The 20,241-nt window shown below is 41.1% G+C and overlaps 1 protein-coding gene across 3 annotated transcripts in view; it reads right to left on the reverse strand.

The window, feature by feature from the left end:
* Positions 1-20,241, reverse strand: part of MAP3K20 (mitogen-activated protein kinase kinase kinase 20) — a 158,768-nt gene that overhangs the window by 90,935 nt on the left and 47,592 nt on the right. For all 3 annotated transcript variants that reach the window (XM_037044437.1, XM_037044438.1, XM_037044440.1), the window contains exon 3: positions 1,251-1,338. In XM_037044437.1, the coding sequence (XP_036900332.1) occupies positions 1,251-1,338 (88 nt within the window). The remainder of the gene's footprint in view (positions 1-1,250; positions 1,339-20,241) is intronic.

Below are 20,241 nucleotides of genomic sequence, written 5' to 3' on the forward strand. Positions count from 1 at the left end.
CGCAGATCTAAAGGTAGCTAAATGGGGATAAAATACCCACTACTTAAGAACTTAGGTAAAATAACTACTTATCAGAGTAAAAGCTTGTTAAAGTGCCTGCTACAAGAAGATGGAAATAATAGCAATCACATCCCTTTGAGCTTAAGAACCAGTGTAATCATAGCTTGCATGCAAGGAGAGGAACTTCAGTATGGAAATCAACCTGAGACATTTTTACCGCTCTGGTTCTACCACTAACTGGGTGACCTTGGGAAAATTACTTAACTTAGAGTTTTAGGTTTTTATTTATAAAATAGAAATTATTTTACTTATCTCATAGGGTTCTTGTAAGTATTAGAGGGGATAATTTATAAGAAAGTATCTAATCCAATCTTTTTTACTGAGGGTTTTTTGGTGAGACCAGGTGTGTTCAGGGTGATAGGGCTGTACACTATTGAGGGTTTTTAGTTGTTATTTTCTAAATATAAAGACAATGCAAGTTCTAATTATTACGGTAGAGGAAGACAGGGCTAATCTGTTAAGGTTTTAGCTCTTTGCTTTGTTATAATCAAAGAGCTGCCATGATAAAGAACCTGATCAAAGTTATTTACTGTAAAGTTGAACACTATACTTATTATAGACCCTAAAGCTGCTGATTAGATTGTACAAACATGAGTATAACGTACTTAAAAAACACATCTGCATTTTTATATGGCAAAATTTTCTGTGTGCTCCTCTCTGGAAAGGACATTTCTACCGGTTATAAACTGCTGTTAAAAATTACGTGATAATTTAGATCAAGGTCATTACCAACCCAGATGACCAAACCTGAAAAATATTGTTCTCATGTCCGAGACCTTGAAGAAAGAATGGTCTAATGGGATTAAAATGCCTCGCAAAGAATTACAACATGAATAGCTCAAGAAATCTTAATTTGTAAAAGGTCACAGACTTACAAAAAACATCGCTCATTTCAACTAATTAAATGAAATTTTAGTTAAACGGCACCTTTAAATATTGGTATTGCAGCTGCGAGTGTATTTAAATAGCATTTATGCAGATATAATTAGCACAATTAAACATGGGTAGAAGTGGAAACACCATTCTTAATTATATTGATATAATCAGTTTTATTAATGCTTGATAGCAACAAAAGTGACACCTGACAGTAGCACACAATTCATGACTGAACCTAATATTAAACATTTTAGCTTATTAAGGAATCTAAAGCTAGGTAATTGGGGAAAGAAAGTCAAATAATGATTTCCTACCTGTGACGATACCGTAGTTGGGAGGTTCAAGAATGACTCCATAAAACTGGATGATGTTTCTGTGACTGAGGACACTGAGTATTTCTGCCTGTATGAAAATAAAATATAAAATTACATAAATTTTCATATTCATAAAAATCTAATATAACAGGTTTCCTATTTAATTTTCTTTCACATACATTTACAAAGATATATATGTGCTCAACAAGTATAACTGAAAAAACTGTCTTCAGCAGCATTCTTGGAAAAGCTTAAAAATTTCTATTGAAACTTTCTGAAAATTCAAAACAGAAATGAGGTCGAAGGGGTGATAAAAGTCGTGCCTACGCAAGCACAACTGATAGTGGAGGAGATGAAATAAAGAGGGAGCAACCATATTTATTTACAGGAAAAGTTCTCTTCCTAATAGTCAAATGCACTTTTTTCTGCATCCTGTCTCTTCTGGGGAGGCTGCAAGCAGCAAGACTACACGTCTATCAGTTGGATGAGTAGTCATGATAAAATTAAGGTAGGGGTTTTCAACTATTGATGGAATGCATTCAGGTAATATTCATTTATATTATTTATCTAATCATTCATTCAAATGTTATCTCTGGCTGTGGCCAGGTAGCTCACTTGGTTAGAGCACTGTCTGCATACTCCAAGGTTGTAGGTTCAATCTCTGGTCAGGGCACATAGAAGAATCAACCAATGAGTGCACAAATTAATGGAGTAACAGGTTGATCCCTCCTCTCTCTCTCTCTACTTCTCCCTTCCTCTCTAAAATCAATAAAAATAAAAAATGATTTTTCTGTTCTACTGTATGCAATAGGTACTGTAAAGGATGTAAAGGTGGATTACTGATTTATAGCAGTGACTTGGCATGGAAGCCAAACTTTACACTTGGAAATGTATTAAATGCTAGAGAACTGTACCGTGGAGTAACATGATAAAGAACAAATTATATTTATTAAACTTCATTTTTGAAGTGAAAACAGAGACAGTACAGTTATATCTGCTGATATCTATAGGACACTTTGTACATCCCCTAAATCAGAACCATTAACATGTTATTATTTATAAAATATATGGCTAATCAAGGATTATAAACAATTAGGTGCAAAGTCATATAAATTAATTATAGCAAGTGTTTAATATTTTCAAACGAAAGGCATGTTACTGGTAGGAAGTGAACAGGAGATGTGGAAGTCCACACCCCAGAAAGGGGATCACGAGGACTGTCAGCAATGGACGAAAATGGAGAAGCCTTGGTCAAAGGCAAGATTTCCCTTCAGACACCTGCACACTGAATTAGTGTTATTTGTTCTACTTTTGTTCATGGTTAAGAGTCGAGATTTCATTTCAAAACACTAGAAAACTTGTTTGGAAGATAGTGTAACTATGTACAAAACACACATTTGAGGGCTGACGTGGTTCAACATGGGACTGAGAGAAAAGAAAATTATCCCCGATTGAATGAGACAGTTATCAACGTGGATTTGACCATGTTTCTCTGCAGGTGCTGAAGGGGGTGACTGAAATGATTCCTTGGCCCTCAGAGGGTCTGCTGTGTGCAGAGGTTCTGCGCTCATCAAGCAATCTTCTTCTCATAGTTTAGCTTTCCAAGTAGGAAGAAAATGCATTAACTGGGCAATATAATTATTCATCCATGTGGCAATTATATTTCTTATTAAGAAAGAGTAAATGAGCTTTGCTGTAAAGAAAAGAGTGCATGTAAAGTTTGGAAATCATACCTCCCCACCACCCTCCAGAATTTTTAAGTGGCAGATCAACTTTTTGTGAGTGAAGCATTAGACTTTTAGACCAGTATTTGTCAAAACAGAGGAATGTTGTCCTTTGGTATGTTTGTGGTATACTCTTAGGGGTATCTAAATTCTGTGACCATTAAAAACATTTTTATCAATAAAGAGTAAATATAAGAATATTCTGAATCCTAGATGACAATTTTGAAATTCATCATGACATAGGATTTTCACTGTTCCAGCCTTATGTATATACTTAAGACTGCAAAGTTATACCTTGGAGAGACGGAATTTATCTTTTCAAGTATTGGTAAGCAACTCCAACAGCTCTTGAGTAGAAATATGCTAATATCAAAATAACAATCATTATCTCATGTCCGAGTGTCATGCTCACATTTTATTTTTTACAGTTATGAAAAACTATACTCTTCCAGTATAATTTGCAAAAAAAAAGGCATTTTCATGGAATAAGACTTCAGGTCCTAATTCAATAGACTAACAATTTGATATATTATCAAGGAAACATACTATTTTAGGGGACCACTGTACCAGTCTCATGGAAGTAGGCTAATAATAAACAGAGGTAAACTAAATACATAAGTCATATTTACAACCAAATTTAAGTTTAAGGGGAGTTTTAATTCCCTTCTTTTAAAGTAATTTCACCAGTTTTATAATAAGACTTCAAATTAATCAGCACCTCCATCCTCAGAGCAACCACTTCCCTCAATTCAAAACTCTTTTCAACCTAATCCTAAACTTAAATTTCTTTAATTTTGTAAGGTTGCCAGGGAATCATTAAAGATTCTGTATTTTAAAAGTTGTTTTATATTTTTAACATTCCACTGATACAGTCTGTTATTTATGTGATAAATGTAGTAAAATAAAATTGAGGTCACTTCCTTCTGTGAAAGACTGACACTGAAAACACCATTGGTCATGACAGAATGAAAGCAATAGTTTATGAAGAACCATGATTGTTAGGCTGGAAGGCTCCATTTATATCTTTTTTCTACCCTCACCCAAGGACATATTTACTGATTCCAGAGAGAGAGGAAGTGGGTGGGGGTGGAGGGAGAGAGAGGGAGAGAGAAACATAGATGTGAGAGAAATATCTATGGGTTGCTTCCAACATGAGCCCTACCCAGGAACCAAACCCACAAACTAGGCATGTGCTAACTGGGAATTGAACCGGCAACCTTTTGGTTTACGGGGCAACACTCCAACCAACTGGTCACCTGGCCAGGGCTCCATTTATAGCAAATATGATGATTAGGCTTTTCTCCCTGGTTGTCAACAGCTATTAACCTCTGTACAGCAGGAGGAGTGTGTCTTACTGGGTCCTCCCTCTTGCCTGTGACATGGTACTGCCAGCCCAGATAGTAGGTACAGAAACCACAAGTATCAAATGCTCCTTCGTGCCCTGAGGCATGTGTAGTATTTAAACACCACTCCATGGACCCTGATCTCAGGTCTTCACCAGTTCCAAGATTCAATGATTCCTTGAGAACAGGAGAGCAAAAGAAAGGAAAGTGGCTCATCCAATCAGTCAGAGTAAGCTGTCTCCTTACTGCGAAGTGCATTCAAGGTCAAAGCCTCTCTCCAAAGACAGCTCTGTCTCTTAATTATCAGTATGATCCAGAGTCAGTCTATTCTCCAAAAGTTCAAGAAGATATAAAATGATCCCACATTTGAAAAAACATAGAAGATACACTGGGAAGGAAAAAACCAAATATTAATTAGCATGATCTCGGTGGTGCTTGCTCTGGGTTGGGGGAGGTGGTGGTGGAGAGGGAGAAATGCAGAAACCAGCCAGCAGAAGTCAGTGGTGGCCACCGAGATGGGGTGAGGTCAGGTGCCCAGGTTTGGCACGGAGCTGCCTAACTAAGGGGTGCCTCTGTGGGGTCTGCAGCATTGCAGAGTCTCTTGCAGGGGTGAGCAGGCAGGAAGAGACTGAGCAGGTTGATGAACGGCAGCAGGAGGAGCCCGAGCACGGGTACGGCTGCACCGTGCTGCCGATGGATGGACGACAGCGAGGACACCTGTACCACCCTGGTAGTATTTCTTTCTGGCACCCTGAGGTTCTACAGTTTTACTATGGGACTTCCTGTCAGGAGGGAGGTGTAGGTGATCATGGCTCACCCCTCACATAACCACAGCAAGAATTACAACTAGACTACAACAGAAATATCACCCAGAATCATCAGAAAATTGAGCTGTATGGAAGTCTGACAACCAAGGAATTAAAGAAGCCACATTCATCCTGATAGCTGGTGGGGTGAAGATGCAGAATCATGCAAAGAGATGCGTAGACACAGAGACACGTGGAGAGGTGCAGAGAGATAGAACAGGCAGTCCCACACCCATGTGTGGTGGATAAAAGTCAGGAGGGATACCTCCGGGGTGAGGGATTCCAGCCCCACAGTAGACCACCCAGCCCAGGGTTCTAGCACCAGGAAGACAAGTCCCCATAACTTCTGGCTGTAAAAACCAGTAGGGGTTGGAGTGGCAGAAGCAACTGCAGGATTCTCAGGAGTCCCTCTTAAAGGGCCTGCAACGGACTTAGGACTTAAACGCAGACTCATTCCCTGTGAGCTTCAGCACCAGGGCTACTGCTGGAAGGGCACCAGTGGCATACAGGGAGAAACTGAAGTGTCTGTCTGGCATCAGGGCAAGTGCTGGGAGACAGCTTCCCCCCAGAAAAAACTCCGGAGGCCAAGCAGCAGCACTCTATGAGCCCTGCCCTCACACAGAGATACAGAATGGCAACATGGGCTGCCTGCCCTGGCAATTACCTGAGGCCCTCCCATCCAACCACACTACTACAACAGGGAGTCAAATCAGCTTTACCTAACACACAGAAACAAACACAGGGAGGCTGCCAAACTGAGTAGACAAAGAAATATGGTCCAAATGAAAGAACAGAATGAAATCCCAGAAAAAGAACTAAAGAAAAATTTACAGGAAACCAACAGTGGAGTAGATGAAGTGAAGAATCAAATCAATGATTTGGAACATAAAGAAGAAAAAAACATTCAATCAGAACAGCAAGAAGAAAAAAAATCCAAAAAAAAACCACCCCGAGGATAAGGACATCTCTAAATGTACCAACATTTGATTCACAGGGTGATGGAAGGAGAAGAGAAGGAGCAAGAAATTGAACTTACTTGAAAAAATAATGAAATAAAGCTTCCCTAATTTGGTGAAAGAAATAGACATACAAGTCCAGGAAGCACAGAGAGTCCCAAACATGGCAGACAAGAGAGGACCACACCAAGACACATCATAATTAAAATGCCAAAGGCTAAAGATAAAAAGAGAATCTTAAAAGCAAGCAGAGAAAAACAGAGAGTTCCCTACAAAGGAGTTCCCATAAGACTGTCAGCTGATTTCTCAAAAGAAACTTTGCAGGGTAGAAGGGATGGACAAGAAGTATTCAAAGTGATGAAAAGCTAGATTACTCTAGAACTTACAACCTAGATTACTCTATCCAGCAAAGCTATCATTTAGAACGGAAGGGCAAATAGAATGCTTCCCAGACAAGGTAAAGCTAAAGGAGTTCATCATCACCAAACCATTATTATATGAAATGTTAAAGAAATTTATTTAAGAAAAAGAGATAAAAACTATGAACATTAAATGGGCAATAAATTCACAACTACCAACAACTGAATCTAAAAAACAAACTAAGCAAACAGTAGTATGGAAACAGAATCATAGATGTGAAGGTCATTAGGAAGGAAAGAGAAGCTTTTCCTGCTTTGCTCATCTTGCAGAATGTCTGGTCTAATACCACATATGGGAGAAAGGTCAGATCCACACACAGGAAGCACTCAACGCTATTCTGAGGAAGAATGAGCAAGTAGTATTTGATGATAATGGCACTTAGTGAGTTTAAATAATTGCTATAGAGCATCCAGGTTTGCAAATGTTTACTCTGAACAGTATGGTGAAGAGTAAAGTGCTGGTGGGTGACCCTGACTGCTGTGGCTCAGTCGGCTGGACACCACCTCACAAGCGGAAGGTCACTAGTTCAACTCCCCATCAGGGCACTTGCCTGGGTTGCAGGTTCGGTCCAACATCAGGGTGCATATGAGCGGCAGCCGATCCAATTCTCTCTCACATAAACGTTTCTCTCCCTCTCTTTCTCCCTGCCTTCCCCTCTTTCTAAAAATAAGTAAATAATTTTTTTTAGTGCTGGCAGGTGTGGATCTGCCTCAGCTTTCATTCTGTTCTTTTACACGCACAAGGGCTACTAAGGCTATATTTTCACAAGGACGACAGTCAACTATATAACCACAGTAGAGGCTACATTAGAAATTTGTGTTCACCAGCTCACTGCTGATTTAAACTTTCAGACTGAAGACTTTGCCTGTTGCAGGCTCTGCTGTTCATGGCAATTAAATGAGCCCAATTTCTCGACAGCCTTTTCCTGCTTTGGCTGTTCTCCAAGCAGGTCCTTGCCTTGCTATTGTACTTTTTCAGATCCAGGTTGTAAAGGACTGCTCCATCTTAAACCTTCCATTTCCAATTTTAGAGCCAATGTATTTAGTCATATATTTCCAAAATCACCTCTGCGGCTAAGCCAGCCTTCTGTCGAGTCTGTGGTTTCCATACCCACGTGGCAGATGCTCCTCCACCAGGCACTGAGGAACGGAGCCCCGAGTCTCAGCAGTGGGGCTACATTTCATGCAGGCCCCCTGCTATAGACTAAATGTGCTCCCCTAAAACTGATGTGTTGAAAACTAACCCCGTGTGACTGTATTTGGAGTTGGGACCTTCGGGAGATGGCCGACAAGAAGGTGGAGCCCTCGCGAACGGGATCGGTGCCCTTACCAAAGAGACCCCAGACACTGTGAAGAATCAGTAGGAAGACAGCCATCTATGCACCAGAAAGCAGGTTCCAACCACAAACCAAATCCACTAACGCCTCGATCTTGAACTTCCCAGGCTCCAGATTGTAAGGAATAAATCTTGTTTATAAGCCACTCCGTCTTCAGTGTTCTGTCAGAGCAGCCCAAGTGGCTGAGACTGTCCTCTTCCCAGGACTGGGCCAGCACCATGAAAGGCCACAGCAACTGACCCAGTCCTCTGCTGCACAGTACAGGTTAGAGAAGACAATGCCACTGGTCTTCTCAGAATGGCATACATCCTACCACTCTCACCACAGAGCCTAGGGCCACTGCACTTAGTTAGCAGCGGGTGTGAAGGACAAGGGAAACTCTTGACTTAAGAACTCCTACAACAGTGAGTACAAGTCTGTAAGGCCAATGCACCTAGCTCCTCCAGGCAGGATGTGGGCAGAACTTCCCTTCCTTTTTGTTTCATGTTCTGATTGTAGAGATAACAGAGACACAACGCTCAATCTCAGGAACCAAAAGACTTATATGCACCAGACCACAAAAATCAAAATCAAAAACAAGAAAATGACATTTAGCCCCGACTGGTGTGGCTTTGTTGGCTGGGCGTTATTTTGCAGACTGAAAGGTCGCCCGTTCAATTCCCAGTCAGGGTACATGCCTGGGTTGTGGGATTGGTCCCCAGTTGGGGCGCATGTGAGAGGCAACTGATCCATGTTTCTCTCTCACATTGATGTTTCTCTCCCTCTTTTTCTTCCTCCCTTCCCCGCTTTCTAAAAGTAAAAAACCAAAGTCTTCACAAAAAAGAAACTGCTATTTAATTCATTGTATTTTTACCCCCAGAGTATCCTGGTGGGGGCATTTTCCTAAAATAGAAACTTGACTCTTACACATATAACAAGACAGAAAACCAGCCCCTCCCCTCTGAAAAAATGCAGTACTACAGGAACAACTTAAACAGTAGGCTTGGTGGTTTTTCAATCCTGTACTTAATCACCAGAGCATCACACACAAGGTCACGCTTGTTGAGTCACTTTAGGCTTAATGAGACCCGTTCAATAACACAGTCACATGACAAACAGCAAACCTCACCGTTCTGTAGGTGCTCTTTCAAGTGCTGCCCATTAGGTATTCAGGGAAATAAAGAAGAATAAATGAACTGAATTCAGGTTCTGTAATAAAAAACAGCCTATATTCCTAATAATGCTTCATGTCATGAAAACTTTTCTCTGAAAGGGAAATGGCTGGAAGTACTAAGAGAAAAATAAACCAGTCATTCTGTTCACTCCGGATGACCCGCTGAGACGGAGCCATGTGGGATTAATCACGAACACCCCCATTGTTGGGAGCCTCCGTTGCTCAGTGGTCTCCCTGGTGGGCTGCACAGCATGTGGCCGCCGGGAGGGCGGCCAGGGCTCCCCTCCAGGAACTGGGCTGCTTTCTGGTGAAGCACACACCCAGCCAAGGGCAGACCACCTGGCGGGATGGAAGGCTGGCGGAAACTGAATGAAACAAATAGCAGAGATTTAAGAACAGGGATCGGGGAGATACCTTCAAATCATAAAAAGGCTAAGAGACTTTACTTTCTTTGTGCTCACAACAGAATGCCACTGTGATGTGAGAAAAGTCAAGTATATTGTTAACAACCTGTATTCGGTTTGGGTGACAAGAGCGGGTACAAAACCCAGCTTCCCACTAAACACCTTAGGTAACTTAGTCAAAGAGGTGCCTTGGTGCCAAAACTGCAAGGCAAACCTCCCCAAAGAAAGCCTGTGAGTCTCATAGTTAGTCCTCAAGTATAAATTAATGGAGGATTAAGCTTTAAAAAAACTGAATAGCAACAGAATTTAATCAAATACCGAACCACATAAGTGGAATTTAAATTTAAACTAGAATTCATTTATTTTTTGTTTTTTGTTTATTTTATTTTATTTTATTAATTTTAATTTTTATTTAATTCTTGTTCAAGTACAGTTTTCTGTCTTATATTTAAATCCACCTGGTTACCTTTCTTAGAAAATGACTTGGTTGGATGAAAGTATCTTCCAGATTCCTTCATGTTTTACATTGCTATCCATTTCAATAAGACAAATTAAGGTATTAGTACCAGTACTTTGCACAAGTGGGTACTTGATAAATATTTGATAAGCTGAACTGAGGTAACTGTCCACAGTGTGCTGGGCTGTCCTCTGGAGTCAGAGGCTTCAGCACCGGTCTCAGCCGTGTGACTTACGTAAGCTGGGTGACTCTGAGGAAGCTATACGACCTCTCTGGGCCTCAGTCTCCTCATTTGTGGAACAGGGACAACACTCCTGATCTCAGTGCCCGACAAATGCCAGATGCTCAACCGATGCTAATGCCTCACTCTGCCAGCTTCCTTCTTCCTTTGTAATTGGTTCATCATCCAGAGTCACGTCAAGCTTACGGAAAATTCAGATTCCTTCTAGCAGTGGACTCCGCCTTCATATTATGCTTATTTTAATGAACTCCGTGTATTTATCATACTGGACCCTCCCCATTTATCTGTGTTTTGACATAAATATAGCACTTGAACATTCCAAAGCACTTATCTTACTTGACTTTCACAAATAAGTTAGATACATTATATTTCAATTTTCGAAAAACTAGGTCTTTGATATGGTTTGTTCAAGCTCACTTTCCAGGAGCCTAGTAAATGTCAGTAATAAAATCTGAATCTAGGCTTCCTACCTTTACCTCTTTTTATATATTTTCCCCTTCTCTCTCTTTAAAAGAAAGTCCAATAAAAATATGACCCCTTTTCATCTACACATTCTTTTTTTTTATTAAAAGCTGCCCTTGTTCCAAGAGATTGCAACTGACAGACCCCTTTATACTAACAGCTAATATTTATTGAGTGCCCACGACGAGGCAGGCCAAGAACTTCATGGAGCTCGAACCTTTCAAATCTCACAGCAGATCATGAGCTCGGGCCTACTATCATCTCCCTTTCATAGGAGAAAAACCAAACCTAGGTGCAGAGAAATTTAAAGACTTGCCCAAGAGCACAGTAAAGAGCAAAGCCAAGTTTTTAACACAGGTAGGCATGTCTAACCCCTGCTTGTAATCACTAAGCCAGCCCACTTTCCTTGTCAAACCTAATGTAAATACGCAACGGAATGTTAGTTTATAGAGCACCCCCAAATGACAACACGCCTGGAAGATTCCAAAGCTCTTTTTAGTTAGCTACAGAAGCAGCAGAAACAATTCCTCACCAGCTCCCTCGCAGGGCCTCAGCCACTGCCCCACTGCACTGTCAGGCGGCCTGCCTCCCTGACACTCGGCTGCGCAGCGTCGAGTCAAGAACCACCCTCTAATTCTCCATAGGCACTAGGCCATCAGGCCAGCGAGCAACAACCAGATTTATAGCTAATAAAACCAGGTAATTGCACAGCATGAGGCACCCTCTCTCTATGCAAAAATTACATGGTTAGGAATTTTGAGCGACTCTCACAATCTGATTAGCTAAGTGCTTTATAATATTACTCTACAGTGCAACAGAGCTTGATTATTTACATCCCATAGGACAAATGTTTGCCACATTTATTATGGAAATCCGCAAAATCATTTAGAAGAATTCAGGCAAATTTAATTTTAAAATAGTCTGAAAAGTCCTTTAACATGCTGTCGACTCCAATTAGTATCTTGAATACCTGGATTCTTCAGCTAAAGTAATGATTTTACTACTTCTGAGTTCTGTCAGCACACTCAAACCACAACCAATGACAAAGGCAGGTATGCGACATCTGCCAGACTTCTGAATTTTTTTTAAGTAGCAAACCCTAACAAATATATAGTGCAAATAATCTGGAGGACAGGAGACGATGTGATAAAAAATGTAACGTATTTAATAAAGTTGTGCGTGTTCAGTGGTGGTTAGGGATGGCCAGCCTTAATAGGCTAGAGTGAAGTTACAGAGATAATAAGGACTGGCAGGCAGAAAGGGTGGGATGGGGTGTTGTAAGGCATAATAACCCCCCAGTGAGGTCCTCCTGGTGAAGGGAAGATTAACTGGAGTATCAGCAGAGTGCAGCATGAGAACGTATTTAAAGCCCATCACTAACGCCTTTTGTTCTGTATCAACACTCACAAAGCAATCTCTTTATAAGTTTGTTTTCCATGTCACTCACCTACAAATAGGCTTTAAAAATCAGCAAGTTGATTTTATTCTTGAGTCTCAAGTCAAATGTTAGTATGATTTAGCATCCTGAGTTCAACTCTGAACTCTTAAGACAAAATTTCTGAACACAGAAAGTGCAAGCCACCATGCTAGGGACCTATTTGGGTAGCTAGCAGCCTTCCCTAGCGGGTGCCTTCACGATGTCCTTGGGAGCCTCAGCTCCACAGGAAACTACTTTTCAAGACAGCCTATGCTGTTGTCTCAAAATACACTAGAGTGGACCTACGCAACTTCCTGCGTTCCTGACTTGGTCTTGCTTGCTATATCCACTTCAGCTGAGAATTTCATCTCCTTTCCAAACACTGCCTCACCCCAAATTCCGATTTTTCTCTTTGCTTGAAGAGTCAGTGGGTGTCCTTAATCTGACTGTGATTCTCCTTAATACCTTGATCCTTACAAGCAGAAAGAAAGAAACAAGCCCCTTTGAAGGCATTTGCTAAATGGTATTTAATGACACTTTCACTGGATCCATCCTTCCACGCCTGTTGACTGGACTGGTGTTTGTGTAACTGATTCCTTTCATTGCAGGCAGCCATGCACTGAACCCCAGAGAGGTCAGAGACAGGCCTCAGGTTATGTTCTGAGTTCTCCAGGTGGAACTCTCCTAACACAACAGATGATCATCGTTACTAAAAGTCTCAGGGAAAATAATTCAAGACTTTTTCTATAATACTGCCTATCCATTGTCTATGGCCCTGAAGAGACATGAATCATTTTGTCTGTAAAAAAAAATATATATATACACACCTGGAGATGACTGATGCCACATCCCAACCTGCATCCCAGCAACCCTCTGGCGGCCCCCATGTTTACTGACAGAACACACAGAGTCACCGCTGAGTAACGCTGAAAGGGAACAGGGATCCCAGAGATAAAGGGTCTCACCAAACAGTGAGGTCCGACAGTGAGCTCAGAGGTACAGGAGAAAAGTAAATTAGAACATCAGCATGTTTTCTAGGAGACAGAGGTGAGTATAAACCCTCATACAGAGGGTCTATATCATACAGAGGGGTCTACAGAAAGGCCTACTGTAAGGCTTGGAGAAAGGGATTTGATACAGATGGAGCAGATCGCATTGACTTGTCCTTATCATTCTTTTGCAGTCAATGGATGTAATAACTCCTGGGCCTTAGGAGCTGTAAGCTGGGTCTACCCTCATTCACACAATTACCTAACACGAGAACTTCCTGCATGTCAACATTGCCTCGTCACGTTATACATATGAACTCATTTGATCCATGAAGTACTGTTATTCTCATCCCCAATTTATCTCCAAGAAGCTAAAGAACAGAAAGGTAATTTGCCTATGGTCAGAGAGCTAAGAAGCAGTGAAGCCAAGACTCAAACCAGGCAGCATGATGCAATACTGCTTCTCTCACCAATGAGCACCCACTTTTAGAACCGCATAAGCATACATGTCTATACATACACAGAGATGTACATGCACACACATTTCTACATATCGCATACAGATACACGGACTCATCTGTGACTATACATATGCCTAAGCTTTTGTACGCAGTAAATACTTTAACCTATTTGATCTCAGTGTGGAAGGAACTCTAGAATCAGAATCAAGAGACCTGCATTCTAGTCCTGGTTCTGACACTTGATGGCTATGTGATCTGAGGCCTCAGCTTCCCTACTGACAGAATGTCAAAACGTGGCGGTAAAAACAAAACAAGGAATGATCTAAAAAGTCTCTTCGGCTCCAACACTCTGACTTAAATCTGACTGGGATGGGGTGGGGGCCAGACATGGGTGCTTCTTAAGAAGCTTCCCGGGTGAATGTAATGTGCAGCTGTGACTCAGACCCACTGGTCTGGAGCGCTTCTGTGGCAAGCTGAGCGGCAGCCTCATTGCTTTGGAGTCAGAAAACACTGGGGCTACTTCAGCTCTATCATGTAGGAGCTGTGTGGCCTTGCAAGTCTCAATGTCACTGAGCTCGCTCACTCTTCAGCTAGAAAGTAAGAAAACCAGTATCTACTTAAAACAGCTGTAAGGACTATACATGAAAAAATGCATGCTAGGCACGGGGTTTTCTCCTCAATAAATGTTAGCTGCTAGCAGTTGTACCTATAGTGAGCAAAGAAAACATTTTTTAAAGACACAAAGCGCTGAACTCCGATCTGCAGAATGTCAGCTGGAACTGCGAATTGCTGGCAGACAGATCCGAAGACCAACAGCAGGAGCAGGGTGAGACTCATAGAGATGGGAAGAAGCCAAAACACAGGTCTGGGCAGGACACTGGCCACAGACTGGAGAGAGGCCAAGTGACTGCGACAGCAGAAAGAGTTAAGGCACCGGTCATCTCGCACACTTGGTGGGGGGGGTGCTGTGGCTGTGGAGAAAACCTCCAAATTTAAAGGCCAAACGCCAAGATGATCACAACTTGTGCAGCTGGTTCTTCAAACTTCCAAATAAACCTCTTAAAGGGTCCCACTATTTTTAAAATCAAGTGCTAAGCTGAAACAAAGTGAACATTACTCCTCGTTTCTGGCTTACCATCACCAGCCTCACAGTTACTGCAGTGGAGGGGGAATCTGGGTTTGACAGGGCAGTTCTCGTGTTTCTATTTTCTACCCGTTCTCAGATGTTCGTGTCAGAGGTCACAGGAGACCACACTATACCATCATTCTTTTTCAAAACAACTCTCTTTGGCCCTGGTTATCGTCATCACGATGAGATTTCTGTTGTATTGTTTCAAGCACATGAGTCCCCCAAATGAGCCCATCCAAATATGGAAGGACTACAGACCCAAGGTCAATGGGAAAAATACTTTTGAGTTATTTTTCCAGTAGGGAACATGGATCACAATGATCTATTATCTGCACAACGAGGACATTATCTCCCGAATCTCACAAGGCTATTGGGTGACGACGTGGAAGGCGATGCGTTCTTACTGGGGCAACACCGAACACAGGCCGAGCCAGGGACGCAGACACTGGGGTGGGAGTGTCAGCAAGTTACTTAGCCTTTCAAATATCAGCAGCTGGTGCAATGGGGGCTAATATAAACCATTTAATCAACTTAAAAAAATAAACTTTATTTTGGAATAATTTTTAGATTCAGAGAAAAGCTGCATTCTAGATTATGTTTAGATTCAAGGAAAAAGATACTAAAGTCCCTGGGTAGCCCTCACCCAGGTAACACCTTCTGTCCCCACAGCACACTGCCGCTGGCTCCACTCCAGGCTTTGTCTGGACCTCACTAGTCTCCCCTCACGCCCGCTCTGTGCTCCAGGACCCATCCGGGCCGCTCCTCACAGTTAGCTGTCAGGTTTCCCAGGGCTCCTTGGGCTGAGTATCACAGGATTTTGGTGAGAATCAAATAAATAGTTTATAAAACAGAAAGAGGTATTAGAACATAATTTACTATTGTTGCGCATTAAATGAGTTCCTGCATGTAAAGCACCAAGAAGACAGCTTGAAATGCACTAAGTTTGAAATATGGGTTATTCGCATTACCATTGCAAATATTCATAGCTACCCTACACCTTGACCAATTCTACGTCTTCCACAGCTGCTTGGGGTTCAGAATTCCTCTACGACTACGGGCCTTATTTTCTCTGTAGTCAGCTTTATAGAGTTTGCTCTTGACCTAATCGTGAAAAACAGTTCTAACCAACTGAATTAGCTAAAACAGCTCAATCTTGGGGAGCAAGACAAGAAGACAGAGTTTAGGCAGAGGTATTAATGGAACCGCAGGAGTCACCAGGTTTCATTTTATCATCAAACATCCATCTTGTGCCTCAGAACTACACAGCCACACATGCCATGAAATTCAAGAGGGCCTGTCCCACAGAAACCAGCGAAGTGACCAATAGCTGCACATTTCCTGTTACACAGGAATCTGCACACAGCTTCCAAGCACCACTAGGGGGTTAAAAAAGATGACCTGTGGTGATGAGGAGGCAGGAGAGTGATGCTTTTCTTCATTCCTCAGCTCACTGAATTGTTAACTTGCCTGGGACAGAGCTCAACCAGGATCCACACTACTCAGACAACTCATCCTAACGAGATCAGGAAATTGTGCATGTATTCCAAGTTGCTTTAGAAGAAGAAAATGAAGGAGCAGCTCTGGAGCTGAACATGTACTTAAAATCACTAGACATTATGCCTCTCGTGGCATAAATTTTACTAAGAAGTGTTCAGAAGTTTTTATGACCTGAGAACCAGGGAGAACACTAAGAGTTGTTTTTTTTTCGTAGAGAGGCCAACATGTCCAGTTAAGGGTATGTTTTTCAAACCCATTAAATATAATGTAACATTAGCTGATTAAAAGCATCAGAGAGAGAGAGAGAGAGAGAGAGAGAGATGGTGAGCAAATAGCTTAACAGAGGCACAAGAAAGAGTGAAATAAAAATTTTTAAAGGTTTTACTTATTTATTTTAGAGAGATGGGGAAGGGAGGGAGAAAGAGAGGGAGTGAAACATCAGTGCGGGGTCGCCCCTAGCACACCCCATACTGGGGATATGGCCTGCAACTCAGGCACGTGCCTTGACTTAAATTCTTTACTTGTAATGAACAGCAAGCCCTGTCAGCTTTCAGCATTATCTTTAGCATTATCACATATAACAAAAATTTTGGAAGCCAGTTACAGGATGCTTTTGGATCAAATTTATATTTCACAGTGGTTAGGATAATTCCTCATGAAGTATGGTGGTAGACTATTTTGAGCCCAAAGTAACAACTACATGTGCTGTGGCAGTTGGTTAGGACAGCAGTGACCCCAACCAAAACTTTCATCCCCTACCTGCCCTGTAGCTAAATGTGGCCATATGACACAACTCTGACTATTAAGGTGAAAGAAGCTGTTATTCACGTACAAAAAAATTAAGTTGGACCCCTTCTTTACATCATACACAAAAATTACTTCAAGTTGGGTCACAGACATGAACAAGCTGAAACTACAAAAGTCTTCCAAGAAGATAGAGGGTAATCTTATTGATCTTGGGATAGGCAAAGCCTTAAGCAATGGTAGAAAAATAGATAAATTGAATCTTATCAAAATTAAAAACATTTGTGCTTCAACAGACATCATAAAAAACATAAAAAGACAATTCACAGCATGAGGGACTATATTTCTAAATCATATGTCTGATAAGAGACTTGTATCTAGAATGCATGAAAACTCTTACAAATCATTAATAAATGACAAATAAATCAGTTGGAAATAGGCAAAAAATCTGAATAATTCTCCAAAGAAGATATACAAATGGCCAATAAGCATATCAATAGATGCTCAACATCAATTTTGTTTTGAGTGTTCTGTGCATAATCACATCCTGTCTCTTTTCCTTCCAGAACTCCAATTATACATATAATTGTATATTGATTGATTTTATCTCACTTTATTCAGCATTCAATTTTTTCAGCCTGCCTTCCTTGTGTTCTCCTGACCTGCTGCATCCCACTGACCCGCCTCCACACACACTGGCTCCTCCTTGGGCCTGCCCTCACCTGCTGTTCTGTCTGAAAGATTCCCATCTCAGAGACTGCACTTTCGCAGGTTCTAAATTCTTAGTCTCCATCTCTCTGCTGAATTCCCCATTCGGTTCTCTCTTTATGGCCACATTTCCCTTTAAGTCCTTTGACATGCTTGTAAAAACTGTTTTAAAGTCTATGTCTGCTACTTACAGCTGCGTCATCTTGATGTTTCTACTGAAACACTTTTGCGTTTCTCTGTATGTCTGGTAATTCTTATTCTACACTGGGCAATAATATAAGTTAGTATAAAAAAGTAAGGGTAAATGAATAAATAGTATTTGAACATAAAATATAAAAGTTTTTCAGAGGAATGACTAGCTCTATAAGTAGTCACATGGTGCCTCAATATACTAAGCTAAAAAAACAAGTGCAATATTATATATATATGTATATATATATATGTATATGCATGTATGTATGTTATATATATTATAGCATGGTCCAATTTTTAACTTTTATTTTGAGATAACTGTAGATGTATATGCAGGTATAAGAAGTCATACAGTGATCTCACGTGTTCTTTGCCCAGCTCACCCCAATGTTAACTATAGCAAAACACCACAATCAGGACACTCACACAAAATACCACCCACATATCTTACCCGGATGTCACCAGTTTCACATGTGTGCATGTGTGTGTTTAGTGCGACACAATTCTACCATATGTGTGTTCAAGTGATCACCACCACAGTCAAGACACAGACAGTTCTACCACAAACTTCTCTTGTGCCATCCTTTTCTCTATAATCTAGATTTTAGGGGTGGGGGTAGTATTAGTATAGTTACAAACGCAGAGAAAAAAATCAATCTGCAAAGTTAGTCACAAACTGGTAAGTTTCAGAGTACAGGATTCAGGGAAGAGCAAAGTATTCGCTTTTTTTACTTTATACACTGCATAATGTCTGTTTGACTATACAATAAGTGTGTGTCACTTTTATAATATAAAAATAAAATGTGGAAGATAAGCATAACATGGAAACGTCTGGTTTTAAGTACAGCAGGGTCACAGAGAACAAGCAGAAAATTGAAAAGAAGCATGATACTGAAGTGTATAAAGTAAAATATTTAGGAATCTACTTTTCTTTTTTTCATTGCTTTTAGAGAGAAAGGGAGAAAGGAAGGAACAGAGAGAGAAACATCAATGTGAGAGAGAAGCATCGATTGGTTGCCTCCCATACGTGCCTCCACCAGGGATCGGCACCCAGACCTGGGATCGAATACATCCAGCCCACGGGTCGCGCTCACCCACACCCGGACTTGGGATTGAACCTGCAACCTAGGTGTATGCCCTGACAGGGAACCTCACCCGCAACCTTTCAGTTCTGGGACAATGCTCCAGCCAACTGAACCACACTGAATCTACTTTTCTATTATTGTACTAGTACACCACATACAAATTGGGTTTCTTCACTTAAGTAAGAACTGGTCACTTCCAATGCTAGGAAGAGATTTCAAAAGCAAGAAAAAACTTTTAAAAATTCACAGAAACTAAAAAGCTACAATAATGGAATCATATTACTTATAAATAAGAGGGAATAATAGGCACTTAATAAATGTCACTTGGTAAGAGTTTTCTGAGGAGTAAACTCTTGTTTTTAAAAATCTCATGAGAGTATTCCATTTTCCTTTTACGCTTGGCCAAAGACATACTGTGGCATTTGGTACAGACTCAGAGTAACTTAGAGGAGAACTTTCTTACAATCCGTTTTTCAGAGGTGCAACAGATCGACCCAGGAAGTTAGTGAGTTCTCCATGGTCAGTAATCAGAACTCAAACAGAAGCTAACTGCCCACTGTGTCAAGAATGTTGCAGAAGAGATTCAGGCAACAGAAATAGTACTGATTAAGGTCTTTTCCAGAACTGAGATTCTATTAAGGGTAAAGAGCACTGGACCCAGAGCCAGAAAAGCTAGGGTTAAGCTCTGGGTCTCTCTCATTATTTTGGGAATCATAATGAACCTGATTCATCATTTGTAAAGAAAGTAAGATAAGTACCAGTACTTTGTGAATGGTAGAAACCCTATGTACATATCCATTTATTATAATTTGAGGATAATGCCCAGGATGCTGGGTTACAACTTTAACACTTTATTTAAGCCACCCACGAGGCACCCTTCTGAGTGGTAAGGACTGCAGAGACCATTCTTCCAGAGAGCCTGTGGAACTGTAACAAGAGATCCGTAACCCTCAGTACCTGGGGATGATTTAGATATAATCTTGATCTAGTTCAAGAAGCTGAATTGTGAATTAGGTGGCACTTTCTCCCTACTTGCTAGAAATACTATGAAGGAAAGCAAAATGATCTTTTATTATTAATGTTAGGATGTTATCAAATGCCTATCCCTTCAGCATATTTAACCTTCTCTCTTGGAACAAGTGTAGGGTAGGCAGTGCATGCCATTTAAAAGTCACAGATGCAGCATGAACTTGACGGTGCACCCTGGATCAGAGCCCCAGGCTGGCAGACCAAACACCCGGGCCACACAACTGAACTTACTGCCCAGCGTAACCGTCCCGAACATCAAATCACTAATTTTTTTAAAACGGGGTTTGGAAGTGTTGAACTAAAATAGCTATTAAAATTTCAGTGTGAGTATTGCCCAAGATTTCTGGTACACATCTTTTTAATTCTGTGCAAACCTATCCATTAGGCAAGTCACCTGCCACAGTATCAATTCTTTATCATTGTTCAAATCTCCTTTCT

Source organism: Sturnira hondurensis, unplaced genomic scaffold (genome assembly GCF_014824575.4).
Source record: "Sturnira hondurensis isolate 20B ecotype Veracruz unplaced genomic scaffold, ASM1482457v3 Scaffold0004136, whole genome shotgun sequence".
Lineage (NCBI taxonomy): Eukaryota > Metazoa > Chordata > Mammalia > Chiroptera > Phyllostomidae > Sturnira > Sturnira hondurensis.